At 36.0% G+C, this 27035-nt stretch overlaps 4 protein-coding genes across 4 annotated transcripts; all 4 read left to right on the forward strand.

The window, feature by feature from the left end:
* The first annotated feature begins 6375 nt into the window (after positions 1-6375).
* LOC114741291 (plasmodesmata-located protein 6-like) lies at positions 6376-7734 on the forward strand. Its single transcript, XM_028929544.1, has 3 exons — positions 6376-7129; positions 7464-7588; positions 7687-7734. Exons 1-3 carry the CDS (start codon positions 6376-6378, stop codon positions 7732-7734), a joined length of 927 nt encoding a protein of 308 aa, XP_028785377.1.
* A 3420-nt stretch (positions 7735-11154) lies between these two features.
* LOC114741285 (uncharacterized) lies at positions 11155-11604 on the forward strand. Its single transcript, XM_028929538.1, has one exon. The coding sequence runs from the start codon at positions 11155-11157 to the stop codon at positions 11545-11547; it is 393 nt and encodes a 130-aa protein (XP_028785371.1). The 3' UTR covers positions 11548-11604.
* Positions 11605-16494: 4890 nt separating this feature from the next.
* Positions 16495-23142, forward strand: LOC114741292 (plasmodesmata-located protein 6). Its single transcript, XM_028929545.1, has 6 exons — positions 16495-17251; positions 17589-17716; positions 18184-18252; positions 21938-22057; positions 22155-22240; positions 22995-23142. Exons 1-6 carry the CDS (start codon positions 16495-16497, stop codon positions 23140-23142), a joined length of 1308 nt encoding a protein of 435 aa, XP_028785378.1.
* Positions 23143-25287: 2145 nt separating this feature from the next.
* On the forward strand, positions 25288-26088 carry LOC114741293 (plasmodesmata-located protein 6-like; the record flags this gene model as incomplete). The annotated part of the gene is made up of 1 exon (XM_028929546.1): positions 25288-26088. A coding segment is annotated over exon 1 (762 nt), but the record flags the coding sequence as incomplete, so codon positions are not given.
* Positions 26089-27035: the final 947 nt, after the last annotated feature.

Consider the following 27035-nt stretch of genomic DNA (forward strand, 5'->3'; position numbering starts at 1 on the left):
TGTGTCTTCTCTCTTTGTCCAGTGGATATGTAAGTTCATCGTGCCTTCGCATTCAGCTATATGATACTCTTACAGTTAAGACAACTGCCTTGCCAGATGCCTCGTGTAGGTGTTGATCTGAACTGCATCCTTCGATTGTGCCGTACTGTGAGTTATGATATTCTTGAGTTCCAATCTCATTGATATTCTACGTGAATTTTAAATTATATACTCATACATTTTGAATACGTTCAAATTGATAACGGACCATCTCAAATTAAAAATTATTGTTGGGGAAAGGTTCATTATTTTAAGATGATATGTATAAATAATTTGTAGGTCCTTTTAATTAGTTAAATCATTATAGGAAACTAATATTAATAATTTTACTAATGACGAAACTTGTGTATAGCTTAACTGTTTTTTTTTTTTTAAATTTTTTGCCAAGGAGAAGCTTAGATATTTTTTTTGTTTTGTCAAAGTCTGAAGCTTAAAAAAAGCTACAGTTACTTCACGAGTCGTTCGCGATAGTCCCATGAAACTTCAGATTGCTGCCATGAACTGATGAAAGGTCCTTGTTTGAGATCAATTAGTGGGCTGGATTCTGGTGTAGGCCCAACTTGGTTTTCCATAGTTAGTCCATTGAAATCGCATTCGTATTCATCGGCATATGAGAGAGACTTTGGATTATGTCGAAATGAACATGCAACTGATGACAATAGAAACCTTGTATATATACGTCACTTGTACTGCCCTAAAATGTTGTATCAATGATATACATCAATATCAATACAAATATACTTTTTCCGCTATTTAATTAATTTACATAAATTAAAAATAATTAATAAATTGGTTATTTGTAAAAAAATCTTTTTTTTTAAAAAAAATACCCCTCCTTTTAATCATACAATTGCCATTCAACTTTGCAGTGCAATAATTTTATGTAGTTTGAAAAAAAAAATAGATGAGAAAAACAAAGAAAATTAATATATTGTAGTTAAGATCAAAACAAACTCTTCAATTAACTAGTTTCTATGGTTAAGACCATATAGAATATATATATGTGTGTGTGTATATAACAAAGTTTATACACAGACCTCCATATGATTTTTTTTACAAAAAAATTAGAGAGGCAAGTACTAATAGCTTGAAGTTACATGTGGGATAGAATGCACAATCTCCCACTTATAAGAGAGCGTCGGTATCACTTAAGTTAAAGCCTTTGACACTCCCATATAGGTTCCAATCTCATCGAGTCGAGGTTGTGAGGTTGTTATTATGGCAAGTACTGCATATAACTTTGTAAACAATCTTAGCTTGTGATGAAGAGTATAGCTAGCGATTCGTGAGATTGGGAGAATAGGTTCCTATCAGTCAACACCAAAAATCAAATAAAGCGAGATACCCCAATTATATAAACTTGTAGGGTTCTCATAATTCTCCCTTTCATCTTCCTCCCAGTAATCTGAGTTTTGAAGACAGAGTTTACGAATACTAAGAAGATTTTTAGAGACTTCAGGAACATGGAGGATATCTTTTAATTTGAGAGTGTATTGAGATTGAGGAAGAATAAAATCAGAAGAACCAGTGCAATGAACTATCAAACCTTTACCATCAGCACTAAAAATTCTATCAACAGACTTACCACTGGACTTGTCCTTGATGTTACGATCATCATGAGTGACATGGCTTGTTGCTCCGGAATCCAGGTACCAATCAGGATTAGCAATGCACTCAATGGTGGCCATTAACGCTAATTGATCTTTCTTGTGCTGCCTCTTGTCATTGATCGATAGCTCATCAAAGGTTTCATCAAACCTATACCAGCATTCACGAGCCTTATGGCCTTTCTTCTCACATATCTGACACTGATCAAGAGAACGATTGCTGGATTAAGCATTAGAAGATGATCCACAGTACTGTGATGAGTGACCACGTCCATGATTACCTCTTCCACCTTGTGTACGACCACCTCCTCTGTAAGGAGGCTTGCTATGAGCAAGATTAGTAGACTCAACAATTGCTGTCTTGGAATTTTTCTCAATACGAGCTTCTTGAGCAATAAGAAGTGACTCAACTTCATCAACAAAATAAGGATCTAATCGAGTGGTAATGGCAGTAATCCACGCATCATACTCATCAGAGAGACCTTCAAAAATAACCTCAATATGATCAGAATCACTGATCGGATGACCAATATCTACCAATGCATCAGTGATACTCTTAATCTTCAATAGGTAGTCATTTGCAGATAAACTTCCTGTTTTGATGGTTTTGAGTTGCGACTTTAGTTGACAGATCTTTGCTCTGGTTTTGAGAAGCAAAGTGTTGTTGAATCTTCTCCCAGATCTAAAGAGACGTCATGCAACCAACAACTCTGGTAAGCATCACATCCGACATCGAGCAAGATATCCAGGAGGTGAGCAACTGATCTTGTTGCTCCCAAGCAGAGTATTCTGGATTCACTTTGAAAGTTTCTGGATCTTTGTCATTTGGAAGATACTTCGCTGTCGGTTTTGCTGTTTTCTCAATGAAAGACTGAAGGTCATGACCTCGAATTGCAGATGCAATCTGATGCTTCGAGATGAGAAAGTTGTTCTCATCGAGCTTCACAGAGACGAGATGCGAGAAGGAGATTACAGGGGTGTTTGGCAACCCTCAAAATCACTTTTAAAAAGTACTTTTCTACAAAATGAGATAAACTCCTTCACATATTTACTTTGTAAACTATAAAAACACTTTTGAAACCATAATTTGATTTCCATCCAAACACCCCGTACGTATTTCTTAGTGGAGAAATCAGAAGGAGAGGAGAGAGTATTGTTCGGTGAAGAAGTCATGGTGGTTTGACCGAATGGCTCTAATGCCATAAAGGAAAAGTGGAGAGAGAGAGTGAATAAGACGAAAAGTGGGTGAATGATTTGATGTCTATTGCACTGTGCTGAGAGTTTACATATATAGGTACAGAGGTCAAATGCCTCAACTAAGCCAGCTAAGCATTCTAACTAAATCTTTTAAGATACAATAATATTAGTGACATAATAATGATTTATTTAACTACACTATCATGACACACTCATTCTTATTACGTACTTAAATGACGCCAACCTATTTTTAATTTTTTGTATTTAAATAATATAAAAGAAAGAAATATCTTCTGCTTGATATATCTACCACCACCAAACAGGTACATTTGAAAAAAAGCCAAAAGGTTGAAGAGAAAATAAGGATGGGATAAGTAGTGGAGGGCAAAAAGGCCTAAACCCTAACGTTGTCGAGTTGTAGTATTGTGTGTTGTTGTTGTGGTGGCACATCGAAAGACCAAGACAAAAATCCTCACAACACGCACACACACAACACTGTAAATTGAATTTTACAACAATTATGTAAGCAAGGAAACAAACAATCATGCAAAGACGGTGCCTTCATTATTGAAGCCGATGAAGTGACCTTCCCCTAATTAATTCCCCACTTTACTTCCATTTGCCTTTAATTTCTGTTTTTGTCTTTATTTCTTCACTCTTTTCCTTGTCCTTTGATTCAACTCTCAATGCATGCTTGCTTCTCCACCCACCAACCATCTCCCTGTTTGATCACACAGAAAGAGGCATCTTAATTACATCGTCATTATTTCCTTTGGAAAAAATTAGTAGCTTCTTTTAAAAGAATTTCTTAATTGGTAGCTCTGGTAGGTAGGGGATAAACATGCATGAAGGAGATAGATGCATATGTATAGTTATAAATATTCATTATTTAGAGATAATAAAAAGACACGACGAGTATGTTGAGACGCGTTTGAAGGAGAGAAAAAGAATCAAAATCTTTTAATTTAATAAACATAGGGTCTAGTCAATTATTGGAAGCTTGTTTGACATGAAGTCACTCGTCAATCATTATCATCATACTATGCTTTCTTCTTCGTTCATTAAAATTTCTCGACTGTTTCGTTTTCATCTAGTGGGAGGGATTATTTCCAATTTAAGTAATTATCAAATAATTACTTCCATAAACAATTTTCTAGTTATATATCGTGATTCAATTATAGTAGAGTACAGTGAGGGATGTGATTGGATTTTAATTAATTAGGAACTAAATTAACACTTATGCAATTAGTCTACTTCCGAAACTTCATTATGCTTTGATGGTTTCTCCATGTCTTGTTAATTAGAGGATTAATATATTAAGTTGGAAACGTATTTGAATTTTCCACAACTGCTTTTTTTCCCCCTTAAATTGCTGAATCGTTAGCTTAAAGTACCTTGTAAAGTGCAAAGCACTCATCAAATGTTGTACTTCTTTCCCGTTTAATTATATTTTTAGAACCGATGACACCTATAATATTGCTGGATGACAATAAAATGAATTAATAAGTGGGGTTTGAATTGACGCCAGTGTTAATAATAACGTGTTGCAGTGAAGACAAAATGGAAAAAAATTATTCCACAAAAAGAACGGGTCGTTTATTTGTTTTTACCTTTATTCTATATATGAAAGTTATGGGAGGGACGACCAGGTCAGAGTCAATGACTTCTGCATAGTATATTTACTGCAAATTAAATACAGGGAAGTGGTGGAATTATTCTTACGATCATTGACTAATATGGTTATATATATATGGTTTAATTTCCAATAAAGAAAAAATGAAAATTGTGGAGTCAATGGTGTAGTCAATTAGGAGATGCTGTTCCTGTACCATTCATTCATCCCTGTCAATCAATTTCTTCTTCTTTGCTTATTTTGCGAAACTTTGGTCTGAATTGACTGATCCATCCATCTTCACATGCATTTAATTATCGCGACTTGATTAATTATATCCCCAAGTCGTAACAATTAAGTAGCTATATTAATTAACAGTCTTAATTAACTAGTAAATAGATACATTAATATTAATCCTTCTCATCTAGTTTAGTTAATAATTAATAATTTGATCTTACTTTAATAACCATCTAAATATATATAAGTAGAAAAGAGACATAAAAAGGAGATAGATGATGAGGACGAGGGTGGATTGTGGAATTAATGGTGAAACTGAATATTATTTCGATCTAACACATTCGGATGATGACGAAGCTGCAAACAAACCGGCCTCAAGAATGAGACATATGGCCACAATTACTTTTGAACCAAACGCCCAAATAATAATGAATCCCAAACAAACCATTGCTACCATCAAAGAGAGCATCCAATTAGCAAAGTGCAGTGTTCACGTTGTATCCCTATCGCCATCTCCAAACTGGACCAAGTTAAAGCTCTCTCTCTCTCTCTCTCTCTCTCTATGTGTGTGTGTATATATATATTGATAAGTCTGATTTTGATTGAAACATACCAACTCGAGGGACCCATCACGTGCTCTCTACTCTCTTTCCCCTCAATTTTTGTGTTTCAATCTTTCCTCTGCAATATATATATATATGTATATATGATTATACGCGGAGAGAGAGAGAGAGAGAGAGAGATGCTGTTAACACCTCGACCAAACTATATTAATTAGGATTTTGATTATGTCTCTTGAGTCAATTTTCACCACCTTCCCCCCACCAGTTTCTTTTAACTTCACACTATCCTCCCATTACTTCTCAAAACCCACCTCTTCTTAACGTACCTTTAATCAATATTTCTCACATCTTACTTTTCATTTACGTTCTCAAGTTGCGTCAATATAATGTTTCTGATGGTTTTTGGGCATACCTGGAGAAAACTCGTGTTCTTACAAGTAGCTACGCGACAGTCTGGTTACCGAATGAACTCAGACAGATGAGTTATACAGCAAATGCACCAGAGAAGAGCAGAAGAAAGGGAAATGGTTATCTGGCTATTTTTTCACGTACTTCCAAAATGAGGAACTCCAGTCAAAATAAACTGAAGTTGCATAACCGTTCCCCCCAAAATTGTCAATTTGAACAAAATGCAAGAATCACACTACGGACCCAATAGTTCTGTTATTCGCACAAGTGCCCCCAATGTAAATGGGCTTAGGCCCAATCCACCAAGAGTGGACCTATTTCCCAACAGTTTCCATTCAATAATTTTTGGTGCCTCTTACTCACCCTCTCTTATATAAATATATATATATATATATATATATAAAAAGGAAAGCAAAAAGGGAATCACACTCTATGTTCCAAGGAATTCGTATACCTAATGTGCATGTAACGAACTATACGTATATCTGTACGTCGGTGCTTGTGTTGGCACGCAATCATATACTCTGTGTACTGTGTATATACACATACGTGGATTCTCCTCAAAGATATCACATAATCATTGTTACGTACAGAAGCATACCCACACACACATATTGCTATTTCGATCACTTTAAGTTGTTATCTATAAAAAAGGGCTACTTGCTCCTCTTCCTCTGCCCATCTCACTTACGCATTCTCACCACCTACGACCATGTCAATGCTCTCTTCTCACTTTCTATCTCTTCTTCTTCTTCTTCCTCCTCCTCTTCTGCTGCTCATATCCTTCACAACCCCAACGTCTTCCTCCTCCTCCACCCAGGCTTTCATCTATAGCAGTTGCTCTCAGGCTAAGTTCATGCCAGGCTCTGCCTATGAGTCCGCCGTCAGCTCCCTTCTCACTTCCATCGTCAACTGCGCCATGCTCTCCTCCTACAACAACCTCACCGTCCCTTCCTCCTCCTCACAGGACATACCCATCTACGGCCTTTTCCAGTGTCGCGGTGACCTTGCCACTGCCGAATGCTCCCGCTGTGTTGCCCAGGCTGTCTCCCAGCTTGGCACCATCTGCCCCGACTCCACAGGCGGCGCCTTGCAACTCGACGGTTGTTTCGTTATGTATGATGATTCCGAGTTCTTGGGCATCGAGGACAAGACTTTGGTCGTTAAGAAATGCGGGCCTTCCACTGCGTTTACTTCGGATGGGTTGACTCGAAGAGATGCTGTGCTGTCGTATTTGGAGACGTCGGATGGGGTGTACAAGGCGTTTAGAACGACTAGCTTGGGGAATTTGCAGGGTACAGCGCAGTGCGTAGGGGATTTGAGTGCAACCGATTGCCAGGATTGCCTCTCAAATGCGATCGGACGGCTAAGAGAAGAGTGTGGGCCCGCTCAGTGGGGTCGGGTAGGCTTGGCCAAGTGCTACGCGTGCTACTCCGAAGGTGGAGATTACTCGCCCGATGAAAACAGTAAGCGGCTCTGCCACCGTGAATAGTGGTGGTTTTGTTTTTTTTTTTAATACAGTAATATGAATGAAAATAAACAATCAAATCAAATCAAAATATCAAATAAAGCAAGAATGACAGTGCCATTTTTCCAATGAAAGGGCCGCTTGCAGTCACAACACAAAAAGGTAGGTATTTTGGTACAGAGCATCCTCATCATTTGCGATGTCGTCTTTTCCTGATTATTAAGATTAATCATATTTAATCAGTTTGAAATTATCCCTTGTATGATGCGTAATTTTAAATTTGTTATGAACAAAGAAATCTAATTAATTGATATATGAATTGTAATGTGTAGGTAAGCGTAAAAGTAAGAACAGTGATGGACTTCAGAAGACGCAGACAATAATAGTTGGTGTCGTAGCAGTGACGGCTGTGCTCACCCCGTTCATTTCATTCTTGACCAAGGCCATAAAAAGCAAAGTAGTATATTTTTTAACCTTAATTCCCCTTATGTATATTACACCCAATTTTTATCCTTTTTAATTTTCCTAATTAAAAATTTGATTAATCACCTGCAGGGGGAACTGGAGGAGAAAATCCTGGGAATAACAAACCCCTTCCCATAACACTTACGGTTCCGCCAGTTAATTTGGGCCCAACTCGGTTTTGCCCAGGTAGTCCATTGAAATCGCAATCGTGTTCATCGACATGTGAGGAAGAGGCAAGTGATGACAATAGAAACCTTGTATGTATGCGTCACTTGTACTGCCCTTAAATGTTGTATCAATGATGACAATAATATACTTTTTCCGCTATTTAATTAATTTACATAAATAAAAAATAATTAATAAATTGGTTATTTGTTAAAAAAATCTTTTTTTTTTAAAGTACCCCTCCTTTTAATCATACAATTGCTGTTCAACGTTGCAGGGCGATAATTTTATGTAGTTTGAAAAAAAAAAATAGATGAGAAAAACAAAGAAAATTAATATATTATAGTTCAGATCAAAACAAGCTCTTCAATTAACTAGTTTCTATGGTTAAGACCATATAATATATATATGTATATATATATAAAACAAAGTCTATATACACACCTCCATATGATGTTTTTTTTTTTTTAAATAGAGAGGTAGGTACTAATAGCTTGAAGTTACAAGTGGGATAGAATGCACAATCTCCCACTTACAAGAGAGAGTCAGTATCACCAAGTTACAAAACCTTTGACACTCTCATACAGGTTCTAATCTCATTGAGACAAGGTTGTGAGGTTGTTATTATGGCAAGTATTGCATATAACTTTGCAAACAATCTTAGCTTGTAATGAAGAGTATAGCTAGCAATCCGTGAGGTTGGGAGAATAGGTTCCTATCAGTCAACACCAAAAATTGGATAATGTGAGATACCCCAATTATATAAACTTGTAGGGTTCTCATTATTCTCCCTTTCATCTTCCTCCCAATCTGAGTTTTGACACACTCATTCTCGTGACGTACTTAAATGATTAATTTCTTGTATGTAACTAATATAAAAGCAAAAAAATATCTTCTGCTTAATATATCTGCCACCACCAAACAGGTATATTTGGGATAAAAAACGAAAGGTTGAAGAGAAAATGAGGATGGGATAAGTAGTAGAAGGCAACAAAGCCTAAACCCTAACGTTGTCGGGTTGCAGTGCTGTGTGTTGTTGCGGCGGCAATATTAAAAGACCAAAGGAAAAATCCTCACAAAACACATGCACGCGCACGACAATGTAAATTAAATTTTACAACAATTATGTAAACAAACAAACAATCATGCAAAGGTGCCCTCGTTATTGAAGCCTATGAAGTGACTTTCCCGTAATTAATTTAATAAGCACTGTGAATTGTTGGAAGCTTGTTTAATATGAAGTCAATCGTCAACCATTATCATTATACTATGACTTTCCTGTAAGGAGATGGATATTTCGGTCCACATAATGAATAAGAGGTTCTTCCATTGGTAGCCACACGTCCCACCAGACATTACATGTGCTTCCTCCTTTGACAGAGCAACCTACTCCCCTGTAAAATTTGTCCCACACATTTACTTCCAGTTCAGCCAGTTTATTGGATTTGCGAGATGGCTAAGAAATGTTAAAATATTTATCGGAAGATGTGTTCACATTTAGTGTTTAATAATATCTCAAATAAGATTACCTCTAATAAAAAAAATGTATGTGCTTATTAAAAAACATTTGGAAAACTGTGAGAGGCTGAAACTCTAGTGTTTGCAGGATTATGAGAGTCAAGTTCTATACATAGTTACACTAAGAGGCCATTTGGAATCATGATTATAAGTACTTATAAGCATATTTATGTAAGTCAAAACAAAACTCTTCTTATATACTTATTTTATTTTTCTTAAATTATTATCAAATAAATAGCCTATAAGTTGTTTCAAACAGACTTTTTTAAACAGGAATTGCAAGAGGCTGCACATTTTTGTTCAACATGTTGAAAGAAGCGAGAGTTAGTTAGGCGTGATTAGTTAGTTTCCTTTATGATCATATGAATGATGAAAGGCCTTTCACTTCTTCTTTTTCTTCTTCTTCTTTTTTTTTAATAAGCACAAGTATTCTCTTGATAAAAGCAATTTTGTCTAAATTAATGTCGGGTACTAAATATGTGAAAGCAAAATGCAAAAGCCCAGACAATAAGTTGGGCTAGAGCAACATGGGGTACTAACTACTAAGTATGCATTTTTCAGGCTGAGTTTCCAAGTGGCCCAAACCTCTACAAAATTGTTTGTTTTGGTGGAAATTTGGAAGAATAGACAGTTGTATCAAAAAAATTTGAAGAACATTGTACCCAAAAAAAATTGAAGAACAGCTTGACAAGTTTGAACTTATGAATATCAATTTTAAAATATCCGAAAATAATACTCCTTTGGTCGTAAATGTAAGACCATTATACATGTGTATAAGGGTCTTACATTTAGGACTAAAGGAGTATTACTTTATATAATACACGAAATATTTCCCCATCAATTATGAGAAAACCTGATTTCTAAAAAGACAAGATAATAAATTATACGTGATTTTTTTTACCTCGGAATTCTACGTGAATTGTAAATTATATACTCATACATTTTTAATACGTTCAAATTGATAACGAACCATCGCAAATTAAAAATTATTGTTGGGGAAAGTTTCATTATTTTAAGATTCAATACATGATATGTATAAGTAATCTGTAGGTCCTTTTAATTGGTCAAATTATTATAGGAAACTAATATTAATAATTTTACTAATGACGAAACTTGTGTATTGGCTTAACTGTTTTTTTTTTATGGGCCAAGGAGAAGCTTAGATATATTTTTGGGCAAAGTCTGCAGCTTAAATTTTTTGGCCAAACAAATGGATTTGGATTCTCTCTATTTCTTCTCCCATCCTCTTCTTCTTTGCTATCCTCTTTTTCCCTTCACAACTACTGGATCAAAATTCCAATAGTTCAGATTTCACATCTTATAAAAATAATATTATTTTAAAAAAATACATTTAAACTGTTAAAATTTGGTCTAAACAGTTAATAACTGTAATAAAAAAAGTTGAAAAAAATTTGCTCTGAAATAATAATCTGTAGATATGAGCTGTTCAAATTAGATTTTAATAGTTTAAATTTTCTTATCTATTTTTATAATTATATTTATTTTTATAAAATGTTGTAAAATATTAAATTTGAATCATTAAAGTTTTGATACAATGATTGTAAAGAGCCAAAAAAGATAGTGAAGGGAAAGAGGATGGGAGAAGAAGCGAAGAGAATCCAAATTCCAAATAATGAGGCTTAAAATTTATCTGAGCACTACGCGGCTAAAGAAAGGCAACACATGAAATTTGAGTCTCCCACGTGTAGCGGTACGTGTCGTTTCGCTCTTCTGACCTCAGAGAACAACTTGTCTCCTAAGAAAGCCGGCATTTCCTTCTCCCGAACGAAATAAAGAACCAAAAGCGTCGGTCTTTCCCCCGGGAACTGTCATTGCATCGCAGATCTGTCGCACAGAGCAAACATCAGTGTTCCCATGGCGCTCGAATGGGTTATGCTTGGATACGCCGCCGCCGCCGAGGCCATTATGGTGCTCCTCCTCACCGTTCCTGGCCTCGACGGCCTCCGCAAAGGTTTGATCGCCGTCACCCGAAATTTGCTCAAGCCCTTCCTCTCGGTCGTCCCGTTTTGCCTCTTCTTGCTCATGGATATCTACTGGAAGTACGAGACTCGCCCTAGTTGCGAGGCTGACTCCTGCACCCAAACGGAGTACCTCCGACACCACAAGTCCATCGTGAAGAGCCAGCGCAATGCCCTCCTCATTGCCGCCGCTTTGGTCTTCTATTGGCTCCTCTACTCCGTCACCAATCTCGTTGTTAAGATTGAGCAGTTGAATCAGCGGGCGGAGCGCTTGAAGAATCGGGATTGAGTCCTCTCATGATTGGCAATTAGCGAGTCAATCAGGGTTTGGAGCGTATAACTCTCTTTTCGTGTGTTATAATGGATACCATTTCTTTCAATGTGTGTTCTTTTTGCTTGTCCAACATTCTCTTTTTGGTTGATTATCTTGGTTAATGCGATATGTTTGAAACTTCATAAGGGCTTTCTCTGTTGATTCTTATCAATGGATCGTTGATACAGCTTATTCGTCTCAAAATGTGGATTTACCCGCATACATTCTATCTTAGTCGCGGTCCGTTTAATTGTAATGCATGCGTAAAACTCAGCCTTAAGGAAAAACAAATGGTTGCTGAAGAATTTGTGTCTTCTCTCTTTGTCCAGTGGATATGTAAGTTCATCGTGCCTTCGCATTCAGCTGTATGATACTGTTACAGTTAAGACAACTGCCTTGCCAGATGCCTCGTGTAGGTGTTGATCTGAACTGCATCCTTCGATTGTGCCGTACTGTGAGTTATGATATTCTTGAGTTCCAATCTCATTGATATTCTACGTCAATTTTAAATTATATAGTTAGTCCATTGAAATCGCAATCGTATTCATCGACATATGAGGGAGACTTTTGATTATGTCGAAATGAACATGCAACTGATGACAGTAGAAACCTTGTATATATACGTCACTTGTACTGCCCTAAAATGTTGTATCAGTGATATACATCAATATCAATACTAATGTACTTTTTCCGCTATTTAATTAATTTACATAAATTAAAAATAATTAATAAATTGGTTATTTATATAAAAAAAATCTTTCTTTAAATAAAAAACCCCTCCTTTTAATCATACAATTGCCATTCAACTTTGCAGTGCAATAATTTTATGTAGTTTGAAAAAAAAATAGATGAGAAAAACAAAGAAAATTAATATATTGCAGTTAAGATCAAAACAAACTCTTCAATTAACTAGTTTCTATGGTTAAGACCATATAGAATATATACAAATATATACATATGTAACAAAGTTTATACACACACCTCCATATGATTTTTTTTACAAAAAAATTAGAGAGGCAGGTACTAATAGCTTGAAGTTACAAGTGGGATAGAATGCACAATCTCCCACTTATAAGAAAGCGTCGGTATCACTTAAGTTAAAGCCTTTGACACTCCTATATAGGTTTCAATCTCATTGAGTCGAGGTTGTGAGGTTGTTATTATGGCAGGTACTGCATATAACTTTGTAAACAATCTTAGCTTGTGATGAAGAGTATAGCTAGCGATTCGTGAGGTTGGCAGAATAGGTTCCTATCAGTCAACACCAAAAATCAAATAATGCGAGATACCCCAATTATATAAACTTGTAGGGTTCTCATAATTCTCCCTTTCATCTTCCTCCCAGTAATCTGAGTTTTGAAGACAGAGTTTACGAATACTAAGAAGATTTTTAGAGACTTCAGGAACATGGAGGATATCTTTTAATTTGAGAGTGTATTGAGATTGAGGAAGAATAAAATCAGAAGAGCCAGTGCAATGAACTATCAAACCTTTACCATCAGCACTAAAAATTCTATCAACAGACTTACCACTGGACTTGTCCTTGATGTTACGATCATCATGAGTGACATGGCTTGTTGCTCCGGAATCAAGGTACCAATCAGGATTAGCAATGCACTCAGTGGTGGCCATTAACGCTAATTGATCTTTCTTGTGCTGCCTCTTGTCATTGATTCGATAGCTCATCAAATGTTTCATCAAACCTATACCAGCATTCACGAGCCTTATGGCCTTTCTTCTCACAGATCTGACACTGATCAAGAGAACGATTGCTGGATTAAGCGTTAGAAGATGATCCACAGTATTGTGATGAGGGACCACGTCCACGATTATCTCTTCCACCTTATGTACGACCACCTCCTCTGTAAGGAGGCTTGCTATGAGCAAGATTAGCAGACTCAACAATTGATGTCTTAGAATTTTTCTCAATACGAGCTTCTTGAGCAATAAGAAGCGATTCAACTTCATCAACAAAATAAGGATCTAATCGAGTGGTAATGGCAGTAATCCACGCATCATACTCATCAGAGAGACCTTCAAAAATAACCTCAATATGATCAGAATCACTGATCGGATGACCAATATCTACCAATGCATCAGTGATACTCTTAATCTTCAATAGGTAGTCATTTGCAGATAAACTTCCTGTTTTGATGGTTTTGAGTTGCGACTTTAGTTGACAGATCTTTGCTCTGGTTTGAGAAGCAAAGTGTTGTTGAATCTTCTCCCAGATCTGAAGAGACGTCGTGCAACCAACAACTCTGGTAAGCATCACGTCCGACATCGAGCAAGATATCCAGGAGGTGAGCAGCTGATCTTGGTGCTCCCAAGCAGAGTATTCTGGATTCACTTTGAAGGTTTCTAGATCTTTTTCATTTGGAAGATACTTTGCTGTCGGTTTTGCCGTTTTCTCAATGAAAGACTGAAGGTCATCACCTCGAATTGCAGATTGTGATGCTTCTAGATGAGAAAGTTGTTCTCATCGAGCTTCACAGAGACGAGATGCGAGAAGGAGATTACAGGGGTGTTTGGCAACCCTCAAAATCACTTTTAAAAAGTATTTTTTCACAAAACGAGATAAACTCCTCCACATATTTACTTTGTAAACTATAAAAACACTTTTGAAACCATAATTTGATTTTCATCCAAGCACCCCGTACGTATTTCTTAGTGGAGAAATCAGAAGGAGATGAGAGAGTATTGTTCAATGAAGAAGTCATGGTGGTTTGACCGAATGGCTCTAATGCCATAAAGGAAAAGTGGAGAGAGAGAGTGAATAAGACGAAAAGTGAGTGAATGATTTGATGTCTATTGCACTGTGCTGAGAGTTTACATATATAGGTACAGAGGTCAAATGCCTCAACTAAGCCACCTAAGCATTCTAACTAAATCTTTTAAGATACAATAATATTAGTGACATAATAATGATTTATTTAACTACACTATCATGACACACTCATTCTTATTACGTACTTAAATGACGCCAACCTATTTTTAATTTTTTGTATTTAAATAATATAAAAGAAAGAAATATCTTCTGCTTGATATTCTACCACCACCAAACAGGTACATTTGAAAAAAAGCCAAAAGGTTGAAGAGAAATAAGGATGGGATAAGTAGTGGAGGGCAAAAAGGCCTAAACCCTAACGTTGTCGAGTTGTAGTATTGTGTGTTGTTGTTGTGGTGGCACATCGAAAGACCAAGACAAAAATCCTCACAACACGCACACGCACAACACTGTAAATTGAATTTTACAACAATTATGTAAGCAAGGAAACAAACAATCATGCAAAGACGGTGCCTTCATTATTGAAGCCGATGAAGTGACCTTCCCCTAATTAATTCCCCACTTTACTTCCGTTTGCCTTTAATTTCTGTTTTTGTCTTTATTTCTTCACTCTTTTCCTTTTCCTTTGATTCAACTATCAATGCATGCTTGCTTCTCCACCCACCAACCATCTCTCTGTTTGATCACACAGAAACAGGCATCTTAATTACATCGTCATTATTTCTTTTGGAAAAAAATAGTAGCTTCTTTCAAAAGAATTTCTTAATTGGTAGCTCTGGTAGGTAGGGGATAAACATGCATGAAGGAGATAGATGCATATGTATAGTTATAAATATTCATTATTTAGAGATAATAAAAAGACACGACGAGTATGTTGAGACGCGTTTGAAGGAGAGAAAAAGAATCAAAATCTTTTAATTTAATAAACATAGGGTCTAGTCAATTATTGGAAGCTTGTTTGACATGAAGTCACTCGTCAATCATTATCATCATACTATGCTTTCTTCTTCGTTCATTAAAATTTCTCGACTGTTTCGTTTTCATCTAGTGGGAGGGATTATTTCCAATTTAAGTAATTATCAAATAATTACTTCCATAAACAATTTTCTAGTTATATATCGTGATTCAATTATAGTAGAGTACAGTGAGGGATGTGATTGGATTTTAATTAATTAGGAACTAAATTAACACTTATGCAAACCGGCCTCAAGAATGAGACATATGGCCACAATTACTTTTGAACCAAACGCCCAAATAATAATGAATCCCAAACAAACCATTGCTACCATCAAAGAGAGCATCCAATTAGCAAAGTGCAGTGTTCACGTTGCACTATGTGTGTGTGTGTGTGTATTTCTTGATGACTTAATTAAGTCTGATTTTGATTGAAACATACCAAAGCGAGGGACCCAACACGTGCTCTCTACTCTCTTTCCTCTCAATTTTAGTGTTTCAATCTTTCCTCTGCAAGTCATCAACCATACACATCATCTACACTATATATATATATATATATATCATTATACACAGAGAGAGAGAGAGAGAGAGTTGCTGTTAACACCTCGACCAAACTATATTAATTAGGGTTTTGATTATGTCTTTTGAGTCAATTTTCACCACCTTCCCCCCACCAGTTTCTTTTGACTTCACACCATCCTCCCATTACTTCTCAAAACCCACCTCTTCTTAACGTACCTTTAATCAATATTTCTCACATCGTACTTTTCATTTACGTTCTCAAGTCGCGTCCGTATAATGTTTCCATTCAATAATTTTCGGTGCCTCTTACTCAGCCTCTTTCTCTCTCTCTAAATATATATATATATATAAGAAAGCAAAAAGGGAATCACACTCCATATTCCAAGGAATTCGTATCCCTAATGTACATGTAACGAACTATACGTATATCTGTACGTCGGTGCTTGCGTTGGCACGCAATCATATACTCTGTGTACTGTGTATATACACATACGTGGATTCTCCTCAAAGATATCACATAATAATTATTACGTAAGCATACCCACCCACACACATCGCTGTTTCGATCGCCTTAAGTTGTTATATATAAAGAAGGCCTTCCTTCCTCCTCCTCCTCTGTCCATCTCACTCACGCATTCTCACCACCACGCACGACCATGTCAATGCTCTCTTCTCACTTTTCTTCTCGTCTTCTTCTTCTTCTTCTTCTTCCTCTTCTTCTACTCATATCCTTCGCAACCCCAACGTCTTCCTCCTCCTCCACCCAGGCTTTCATCTATAGCAATTGCTCTCAGGCTAAGTTCATGCCAGGCTCTGCCTATGGGTCCACCGTCAGCTCCCTTCTCACTTCCATCGTCAACGGCGCCATGATCTCCTCCTACAACAACCTCACCGTCCCTTCCTCCTCCGCACAAAACACCCCCATCTACGGCCTTTTCCAGTGTCGCGGCGACCTTGCCGCTGCCGAATGCTCCCGCTGTGTTGCCCAGGCTGTCTCCCAGCTTGGCACCATCTGCCCCGACTCCACAGGCGGCGCCTTGCAGCTCGACGGTTGTTTGGTTATGTATGATGATTCCGAGTTCTTCGGCGTCGAGGACAAGACTTTGGTCGTTAAGAAATGCGGGCCTTCCACTACTTTTACTTCGAATGGGTTGACTCGAAGAGATGCTGTGCTGTCGTATTTGGAGACGTCGGATGGGGTGTACAAGGCGTTTAGAACGACTAGCTTGGGGAATTTGCAGGGTATAGCGCAGTGCGTAGGGGATTTGAGTGCAACCGATTGCCAAGATTGCCTCTCAAATGCGATCGGACGGCTAAGAGAAGAGTGTGGAGCCGCTCAGTGGGGTCGGGTAGGCTTGGCCAAGTGCTACGCGTGCTTCTCTGAAGGTGGAGATTACTCGCCCGATGAAAACGGTTAGCGGCTCTGCCACTATGGATGGTGGTGGTTTTGTAATTTTCATTTTAATACAGTGATATGGATGAAAATAAACAATCAAATCAAATCAAAATATCAAATAAAGCAAGAATGATAGTGCCTTCTTTCCAATGAAAGGGCCGCTTGCAGTCACAACATAAAAAGGTAGGTATTTTGGTACAGAGCATCCTCATCATTTGCGACGTCGTCTTTTCCTGATTATTAAGATTAATCATATTTATATTAGTTTGAAATTATCCCTTGTATGATGCGTAATTTTAAATTTGTTGTAAACAAAGAAATCTAATTAATTGATATATGAATTGCAATGTGTAGGTGAGCGTAAAAACAAGAACGGCGATAAATTTCAGAAGACACAGGCAATAATAGTTGGCGTCATAGCAGTGGTGGTTCTGCTCATCATATTCATTTCATTCTTTACCAAGTCGGGCGAAAGCAAAACGGTATACTCGCTCCGTGTTTTTAATAAACAATATTGTAGTTTATATCAAAATATTAGTTAAAATTAGTTAAAGACAATAAATGTGTAGAAATTAAAAAAAATTTCTCCAAAATGCTCTTATTTGTGGGGGGAAAGAGTATAAGAGAGAGAATAAGAAAATCATTATAATAAAGAGAATTATGGAAAAGAGAGAATGTGTGTTAGAGAGATGATGGTTTGGAAAATAAAATAATAAATATTTTGAGTATTAAGATAAGTAATTAATGAGGACAAAATAGGAAATTTGCTACAAATATTTAAAACAACCTATAAATATTGCTTATATTTAGAGACAAGAGGGAGACGATAGTTTTTGCTTATAAAATGAGATGGAGGAAGTATTTTTTAACCTTAATTTTCCTTATATATATTGCACCCAATTTATCCTTTTTAATTTTCCTAATTAAGAATTTGATTAATCACTTGCAGGTGGTAAATAAAGAACAAATTCATGTGGAAAATAAAGAAGAAATTCATGTGGAAAACAAGTATATTCTCGTAATAATTCCAGTTCGGCTAATTTATTGGATTTGGCAGAAGGTTTAGTCCCTCGTAACATGGCTAACAAAGGTTAAAATCTTCATTGGAAGATGTGTCCATATCTAGTGTTTGATAATATCTCAAGCAAGATTGTCTTTAATAAAAAAACGTATGTTCTTATTAAAAAACTATTTGGAAAACTATAAGAGGCTAAAGCTCTATTGGCTACAAGAGTATAAGAGAGTCAAGTTCTATACATAGTTATATTAAGAGGCCATTTGGAATCACAATTATAAGTACTTATAAGTATGTTTTTGTAAGTTAAGACAAAACTCTTTTTATATAATTATCTTATTTTCTTAAATTATAATTAAAAAAATAATTTATAAGTTGTTCCAAATAGACTTTTCAAGGGGAAAATGCAACAGGCTGCACATTTTCATACAATGTGTTGAAAGAAGCGAGAGAGTTAGTTAGACATGATTAGTTAGTTTCTTTTATGATCACATGAATGATGAAAGGCCTTTCACTTTTTTTTTGGTAAGTACAGATACCCTTTTGATAGAGATAATTTTATTCAAGTCATTGTTGGGTACTAAATATATAAAAGTAAAAAGCAAAAGTCCAAGCAATAAGTTGGGCCGAATTCGATTTATGAGCATGCACTCTTCACGCTGAGTTTCCAAGTGGGCCCAGTCCTCTACAAAGATATGTTTTTTAGTGGAAACTTTGAAGAATAGATAGTTGTATCAAAAACAGTTTGAAGAATTACCAAGAGAAAAAAAACAATTTGAAGAACAGCCTGACAAGTTTAAACATATGAATATCAATTTTAAAATATCCAAAAATAATATTATTTTATATAATACAGGAAACATTTCCTTATTAATTATGAGAAAACCTGATTTCGAAGAAGACAAGATAATAAACAACGAGGATTGGATTTAATTAAAAAACTAGTTTCTTATAATGTGACTAATGGAAGTTAAAATTTTTGTCAGAAGAGGTACTCATATTTAGTGCCTGATAATACTTTGAATAGGATTATTTTCAATAGAAAGATATATATGCTTATGAAAAAAAGATTTGGAAAAATGTGAGGGGTAGAAGCTTGGTGGCGACAAGAGTATGGAGTCAATTTTTGTACATAGTTACATTAATAGGTCCTGTGGAATCATAATCATAAGCACTTATAAATATGTTTAACATAAGTAAAGAGAAAATTCTTCTTATGTCATTTTTGGTAAATTATGATTAAGAAATAAAAAAATGATAAAAAAAAGAAGTTGAAAATTATTGAATGTCAAATAAGAAATGCCAATAAAAATTTGTTGTCATTTACAAATTTAGTGTTGTTAATAGCAAATAAAGTGTTACTAAACCTGATTTGGGATTTAATAATTTTCAGATTTTTTTATTATTTTCGTTTAAAAAATTGCTTACATGTCATTTGGGTCCTTTTCAACAGAAAATACAGCAGGCCGCACTTTTTTGTTCAATATGGTGAAAGAAACGAGAGGGTTAGGCGTGATTAGTTAATTACTTTTATGATCTTATGAACGATGAAAGGCCTGTCACTTCCAAAATGGTTCATGAAAGGAAAAATGCAAAAGCCCAAGCAATAAGTTGGGCTGAGTTTCCGAGTGGGTCCAATCCTCTCCAAAGATATACTACCTCCGGTCCTTAATATAAGACACTGTTTGACTTTTATTTTGATCCTAAATATAAGACTATAATCCACTTTGTCTCTCATATTTATGCATCCTTTTTCAAGATAATCCTTCTAATAATTGTAGTCCTAGCCAATATAGTTTATTAGTAAGGATATTTTAGGAAAGGTAATACCTATTTATTACAAATAACTAACTTAACTTCTTTCCTTAATTTTCTCAAATTAATCAACGGGGTTTTATAATTAGGACCGGAGGTAATACTTTATAGTGGAGATTTTTAAGAACAGCTTGACAATTTAAACGCATGAATACCAATTTTAAAATATCTGAAAATAATATCATGTTATATAATAAGCGAAACATTTCCTTATTAATTAGGTACAAAACACAGACACACACGAAAAGTGCAAGTATTTGTTAGGACCAGACTGTGATTACTTAATGACTGCTTTTAGACTTCGGTGTTTAGCTAAAAATCATCATTTCTGCCAATGTCTTGATTTTAATGAGGCCTAGAATCTGATTCACCAAAAACGTTTTCTTTGTTTCAGGCCAAAAAATAATAATAATAATAAAACGTTTCTTTGTTTGTTTGAAAAAAGCACGCTAATTAAGGAACAATCACACACAACACAGCGACCACGAAAGAGAACTTTCCTTTGATAGTCTCGCCGCTCGAGGTCATATCTCTGCCTCTCATTTCGTGTGTCTGCTCGGCGTGTTCATCTAGAGAATTATTACTACTTCATATCCTGCACGTAAATAAACTATAAATAAAATTTTATAATTAGAAGTAAGTAGTATAAAAAAAAATTATAATGAGGTCTCACTTAAAAGAATTAAATACAAAAAAGTTCTTTGAAATCATCAAATTAATATGAAGTTCCAAGAGAGATTGTTAGATATTCCATTTGTTTAATTACTAATTTGTCTTTATTTTTTTAAATATGTATTGATAACTGAAAGAGTGGTCGTTAACAACTTAAAATGTAATGATTAACAACTATTGTGACAGGTATTAACAATAAATTTTTTCAATGTATCACAAAAATATAATACATAAGTTGTCAATACCTGCCACGATAGTTGTTAATCATTATACTTTAAGTTGTTAACAACTACTCTTTCAGTTATAAATATACATTTTAAAAAAAAGACAAGGATAAGTTAATAATTAAACAAGTAAAATATCTTAGAACGAGGTCTCTTGAAATTTCAGAATAATTTGATAATTTCAAAAGACTTTTTGTATTTAAGGTGGGACCTTATGGCAATTTTTTTTTTATAAAATGGTACTATCTATATTTACTACGCATGCGTCTTTACATTCATTATCTTATTTATTCTTGGGACTATTAAACGGATTTAGGTATGATTTTACGGACTTATATTCCGTAACGAATTCTATTTTCTAAGAATTTCATGTCTGTTGGGCTTATTACCAAAGTGCTATTATTTTTTCATTCATTCCAATCCTTATTATAGATATGTTTAGTATATTTCATAATATAATATACTTTATTTAAACTACCATAATTTTTTTCACATAGTATCACTATCTACCTAATGACTTATTAAAGTAAATTCGATATTTTACAAACTCATAATTGTTTGCGAAAAATAATCATCGTGTATATCAATACAAAAATATGAAACACTAAAAAAAATGAAATCAAATAACAATTGGAGTTAATTCATAAAACAATCTTTGGCACCAAAAAAAATTGTAAAACAATCATGCTCATAAATAGATAGATAGATAGAAACACATCAGTTGGCCTCACGTTTCTCTCTTGCCTATGTGAATGGAGTATTTGGAGCCAACAACATGTTCCTTCACTATAAATATGCCCACTCTTTCTTCTCTTCCCTCACAAATCACTTCCCTCCCTAATCTCTCTCACTCATCTCAGCCAATCGGCCATGGCTTCCATTGAAAGTAACAATCAAGAGGGTATCTTTACTTCTCTTCTTTGACTTGGCAATACTTTAATTACTCCATTTTCACCTTCAAATTGATACTCCTGCAGGTTTTCATGCAGCAGTATCAGATTCAATTTCTGAGCCCCACCAAAACTTTCTGCAAAAGCACGCTTACTTCTTCGACAGGAACCAAGACGGCGTCTTCTACTCCTGGGAGACTTTCCGAGGTGTATATATTTCCATTGTTTTCTCTGAAACCAAACAAGAATTTGTAGACGGAGGAACATTCACTAACAGTTATCGTATTGAATCTTCTGATTGCAGGGCTTCGTGCAATTGCTTGCGGCATCTTCTTGTCTTCTGCATTTTCACTTTTCCTCCATTTGGCTCTCAGTCAGAAAACTCGCCCCGTAACTTTCTCTATCTTTTCTTTTCTAGCATAGTTCTCAACGTGGTTGTATTTGAATAGAAGGAGATGTTGATGTCGGTAAGTGACAATCAAGCGGGCATCTTATTGATGAATGGTGCGGGGAAAATGTCCTTCTCTGTTTTTACCAATTGGAGTTAGAAATGTCCAAGGAGGCAAACATGGGAGCGACTCCGGTGTTTATGATTCTCAAAGAAGGTTCGTGTGAGTTGTTCTTCTAAACATTTATTCTTTTTGATAATTTTCAAGTTATCTACTCACATGATGAAGTGGTTTATAAGTTCGAAAGATTCTATCATCTAATACGCTAATCTTTTAAATTTGTGCTTGCAATGTTAGTGCTTTCATTGGAAGTGTTGAAGGCAGAGTGTATTGTTACAAGTCTCATATTGAGAAATGTCAGAAGAGAAATGAGGCAAATTTATGAAGCTCGACCACCATACGCTAATTTTTTGAGATGTTCTCTTCCCTTGCTCGTAATATTGATGCAATATTTTCTATTTAGGACATGATCAATATGTACATAAAGTGATAGCTATGATTCTTTACTCTGTTTATTTGGACAGCATTTCTCATTCAATCGCCAATCTTGTTTACATATGTACGTATATACCACCCAAATGCTTTAACATCGGATGAAGTGTCGGCCATGTTCAAGGCAAACAAAGATCCTAAGGATTACTGTGGATGGTAATGACTCATCATTAATCAATTAACCTTTTTGTCATTTACTACAGGGTTGGTAGCTATGTAGAGTGGACACTTCTGCATTATCTGTGCAAAGACAGGAATGGTTTGCTACGCAAAGAAACAGTGATAGTTGTTTATGATGGTACCTTGTTTCATCAAATGAAAAAGGACCACTCTTCCAACACTACCCTCTAATTTTACAGATTCTTTCATCAAAACTAATATATGTACATGAATTGTTGAATAATTGTGTTGGGTTTCATTTGGATCATTAGCATCCTCAATTAATGATTTTGTAATTTAGTGACTTGAAAGTTTATGAATAAATGGATAGTTAGTGATTGTACCTTTTTTTTTTTCTTTTTGAAAAAAAAAAGTCGTCGGTCCTTATTTGAGAACAATTAGTGGGCTGGATTCCGGTGTAGGCCCAACTTGGTTTTCCATAGTTAGTCCATTGAAATCGCAATCATATTCATCGACATATGAGAGAGGCTTTGGACTATGTGGAAATGAACATGCAATTGATGACAATAGAAACCTTGTTTATATCCGTCACTTGTACTGCCCTAAAATGTTGTACCAATGATATACATCAATATCAATACTAATATACTTTTTCCGCTAGTTAATTAATCTACATAAATTAAAAATAATTAATAAATTAGTTATTTGCACCAAAAATCTTTTTTTTTAAAAAGAAACCCTCCTTTTAATCATACAATTGCCATTCAACTTTGCAGTACAATAATTTTATTATTGGGGTAGTTTGAAAAAATAATAGATGAGAAAAACAAAGAAAATTAATATATTATAGTTAAGATCAAAACAAACTCTTCAATTAATTGGTTTCTATAGTTAAGACCATATAGAATATATATATATATATATATATATATATAAACAAAGTCGATGCACACACCTCCATATGATTTTTTTTTTTTAAATTAAAGAGGCCAGTCCTAATAGTTTGAAGTTACAAGTGGATAGAATGCGCAATTTCTCACTTATAGGAGAGCGTCAATATCACTAAGTTACAAAGCCTTTGACTCTCCCACAGATTCTAGTCTCATTGAATCGAGGTTGTTATTATGGCAAGTACTGCACATCACTTTGTAAACAATCTTAGCTTGTAATGAAACGTATAGCTAGCGATTTGTGATGTTGGGAGAAGAGGTTCCTATCAGTCAACACCAAAAATGGGACAATGTGAGATACCCCAATTATATAAACTTGTAGGGTTCTCATTATTCTCCCTTTCATCTTCCTCCCAATCTGGGTTTTGACACACTCATTCTTATTACGTACTTAAATGATTAATTTTTTGTATGTAAATAATATCAAAGAAAGAAATATCTTCTACTTGCATATCTACCACCACAAAACAGGTATATTTGGGGGGAAAAAAAACGAAAGGTTGAAGAGAAAATAAGGATGGGATAAGTAGTAAAGGGCAAAAAAACGTAAACCCTAACGTGCATGTCGATCGGGTGGTAGTGTTGTGTGTTGTTGTGGTGGCAACATCAAAGGCCCATGTGTTGTTGTGGTGGCAACATCAAAAGACCCAAGACAAAAATCCTCGCACCCCACACACACTCAACAATGTAAATTAAATTTTACAACAATTATGTAAACAAACAAACAATCATGCAAAGGTGCCCTCGTCATTTAATATGAAGTCAATCGTCAACCATTATCATTATACTATGACTTTCCTGTAAGGAGATGGATGTTTCGGTCCACATAATGAATAAGAGGTTCTTCCATTGGTAGCCACACGTCCCACCAGACATTACATGTGCTCCCCTCTTTCACAGAGCAACCTACTCCCTTGTAAAATTTGTCCCACACATTTGCTATCCTCAGCCAAACTCTGGAAGCATTTTGTTTTTCACAAGCCATCGGGTACCCAGAAGAATTTCCACACCCATACTTACCTTTAAGGTATTGTACCCATAGAGCATTTGGTTTTGTGAGGGCCCCCCAACGAAATTTCATGATAAAGGCTGTGTTTTGAGTGTGCAAGTCCTTAATACCGAGTCCCCCATCTAACTTGGTCCCACCTAATTAGGTGTAGTTTCCTCCCTTCTATGCCTTGGCTCCAAAAGAAATCTCGACATATCTTCTCAATTTCTTTTAAGACCCCTTTTGGCATAAGTAAAGTTTGCATCTGATAGCTAGGGAGGGCTGAGAGTACTATTCTAATCAACACTGTTATGCTTGAATTCTCTTCAAAGACATCATATAATCATTATTACGTACAGAAGCATACCCACACACACATATTGCTATTTCGATCATAAGTGTTATCTATAAAAAAGGCCTACTTGCTCCTCTTCCTCTGCCCATCTCACTCACGCATTCTCACCACCACGCACGACCATGTCAATGCTCTCTTCTCACTTTCCTTCTCTTCTTCTTCTTCTTCCTCCTCTTCTGCTACTCATATCCTTCGCAACCCCAACGTCCTCCTCCTCCTCCTCCTCCTCCTCCACCCAGGCTTTCGTCTATAGCAGTTGCTCTCAGGCTAAGTTCATGCCGGGCTCTGCCTATGGGTCTGCCGTCAGCTCCCTTCTCACTTCCATCGTCAACGGCGCCATGATCTCCTCCTACAACAACCTCACCGTCCCTTCCTCCTCCGCACAAAACACCCCCATCTACGGCCTTTTCCAGTGTCGCGGTGACCTTGCCGCTGCCGAATGCTCCCGCTGTGTTGCCCAGGCTGTCTCCCAGCTTGGCACCATCTGCCCCGACTCCACAGGCGGCGCCTTGCAGCTCGACGGTTGTTTCGTTATGTATGATGATTCCGAGTTCTTGGGCGTCGAGGACAAGACTTTGGTCGTTAAGAAATGTGGGCCTTCCACTGCGTTTACTTCGGATGGGTTGACTCGAAGAGATGCTGTGCTGTCGTATTTGGAGACGTCCGATGGGGTGTACAAGGCATTTAGAACGACTAGCTTGGGGAATTTGCAGGGTATAGCGCAGTGCGTAGGGGATTTGAGTGCGACCGATTGCCAGGATTGCCTCTCAAATGCGATCGGACGGCTAAGAGAAGAGTGTGGGCCCGCTCAGTGGGGTCGGGTAGGCTTGGCCAAGTGCTATGCGTGCTACTCCGAAGGTGGAGATTACTCGCCGATGAAAACGGTAAGCGGCTCGCCACCATGAATAGTGGTGGTTTTGTATTTTTTTTAATACAGTAATATGGATGAAAATAAACAATCAAATCAAATCAAAATATCAAATAAAGCAAGAATGATAGTGCCATTTTTCCAATGAAAGGGCCGCTTGCAGTCACAACACAAAAAGGTAGGTATTTTGGTACAGAGCATCCTCATCATTTGCGACGTCGTCTTTTCCTAATTATTAAGATTAATCATATTTAATCAGTTTGAAATTATCCCTTGTATGATGCGTAATTTTAAATTTGTTATGAACAAAGAAATCTAATTAATTGATATATGAATTGTAATGTGTAGGTAAGCGTAAAAGCAAAAACGATGATGGACTTCAGAAGATGCAGACAATAATATTTGGCGTCGCAATAGTGGTGGCTCTGCTCATCATATTGATTTTATTATTGACCAAGCCGAGCCAAAGCAATTTCTCAATTCCAAACTGGAGTGATCTGCTGTCGTCGCTGCTGTCGTGGCTGCTGCCGTGGCTGCAGCAGCAGCAGGTGGTAAATCAAGAAGAAAATCCTGAGGATAACAACCCCCTTGCACAAGAATGTTAAAATCTTTACCGGAAGATGTGTCCACTCTAGTGTTGATAATATCTCAAATAAGATTACCTCCAATAAAAAAATATATGTGCTTATTAAAAAACATTTGGAAAACTGTGAGAGGCTGAAGGTTTAGTGTTTGCAAGATTATGAGAGTCAAGTTCTATACATGGTTATATTAAGAGGCCATTTGGAATCGTGATTATAAGTACTTATAAACATGTTTACTTAAATCAAGATAAAACTCTTCTCATATACTTATATTATTTTTCTTAAATTATTATCAAATAATACTCCTCCGGTCCTTAATATAGGACCCAATTGTTGAATTAGTTTTGATCCTAAATATAAGACCCATTTCTCATATTTA

The sequence above is a fragment of the Neltuma alba genome, unplaced genomic scaffold, assembly GCF_004799145.2.
Source record: "Neltuma alba isolate B1F8T4 unplaced genomic scaffold, ASM479914v2 tig00003344_pilon, whole genome shotgun sequence".
NCBI classification, from domain to species: Eukaryota; Viridiplantae; Streptophyta; class Magnoliopsida; order Fabales; family Fabaceae; genus Neltuma; species Neltuma alba.

Bases quoted from the DNA above. Each gene is read 5' to 3' on its own strand.
- LOC114741291 (XM_028929544.1), top strand. From the start codon at position 6,376: ATGTCAATGCTCTCTTCTCACTTTCTATCTCTTCTTCTTCTTCTTCCT. The intron at 7,130-7,463 runs GTAAGCGGCTCT...TGTAATGTGTAG, and splicing joins TTACTCGCCCGATGAAAACA to GTAAGCGTAAAAGTAAGAAC. The intron at 7,589-7,686 runs GTAGTATATTTT...AATCACCTGCAG, and splicing joins CCAAGGCCATAAAAAGCAAA to GGGGAACTGGAGGAGAAAAT.
- LOC114741285 (XM_028929538.1), top strand. From the start codon at position 11,155: ATGGCGCTCGAATGGGTTATGCTTGGATACGCCGCCGCCGCCGAGGCC.
- LOC114741292 (XM_028929545.1), top strand. From the start codon at position 16,495: ATGTCAATGCTCTCTTCTCACTTTTCTTCTCGTCTTCTTCTTCTTCTT. The intron at 17,717-18,183 runs GTATACTCGCTC...AATCACTTGCAG, and splicing joins AGTCGGGCGAAAGCAAAACG to GTGGTAAATAAAGAACAAAT. The intron at 22,241-22,994 runs GTAACTTTCTCT...CATTTACTACAG, and splicing joins TCAGTCAGAAAACTCGCCCC to GGTTGGTAGCTATGTAGAGT.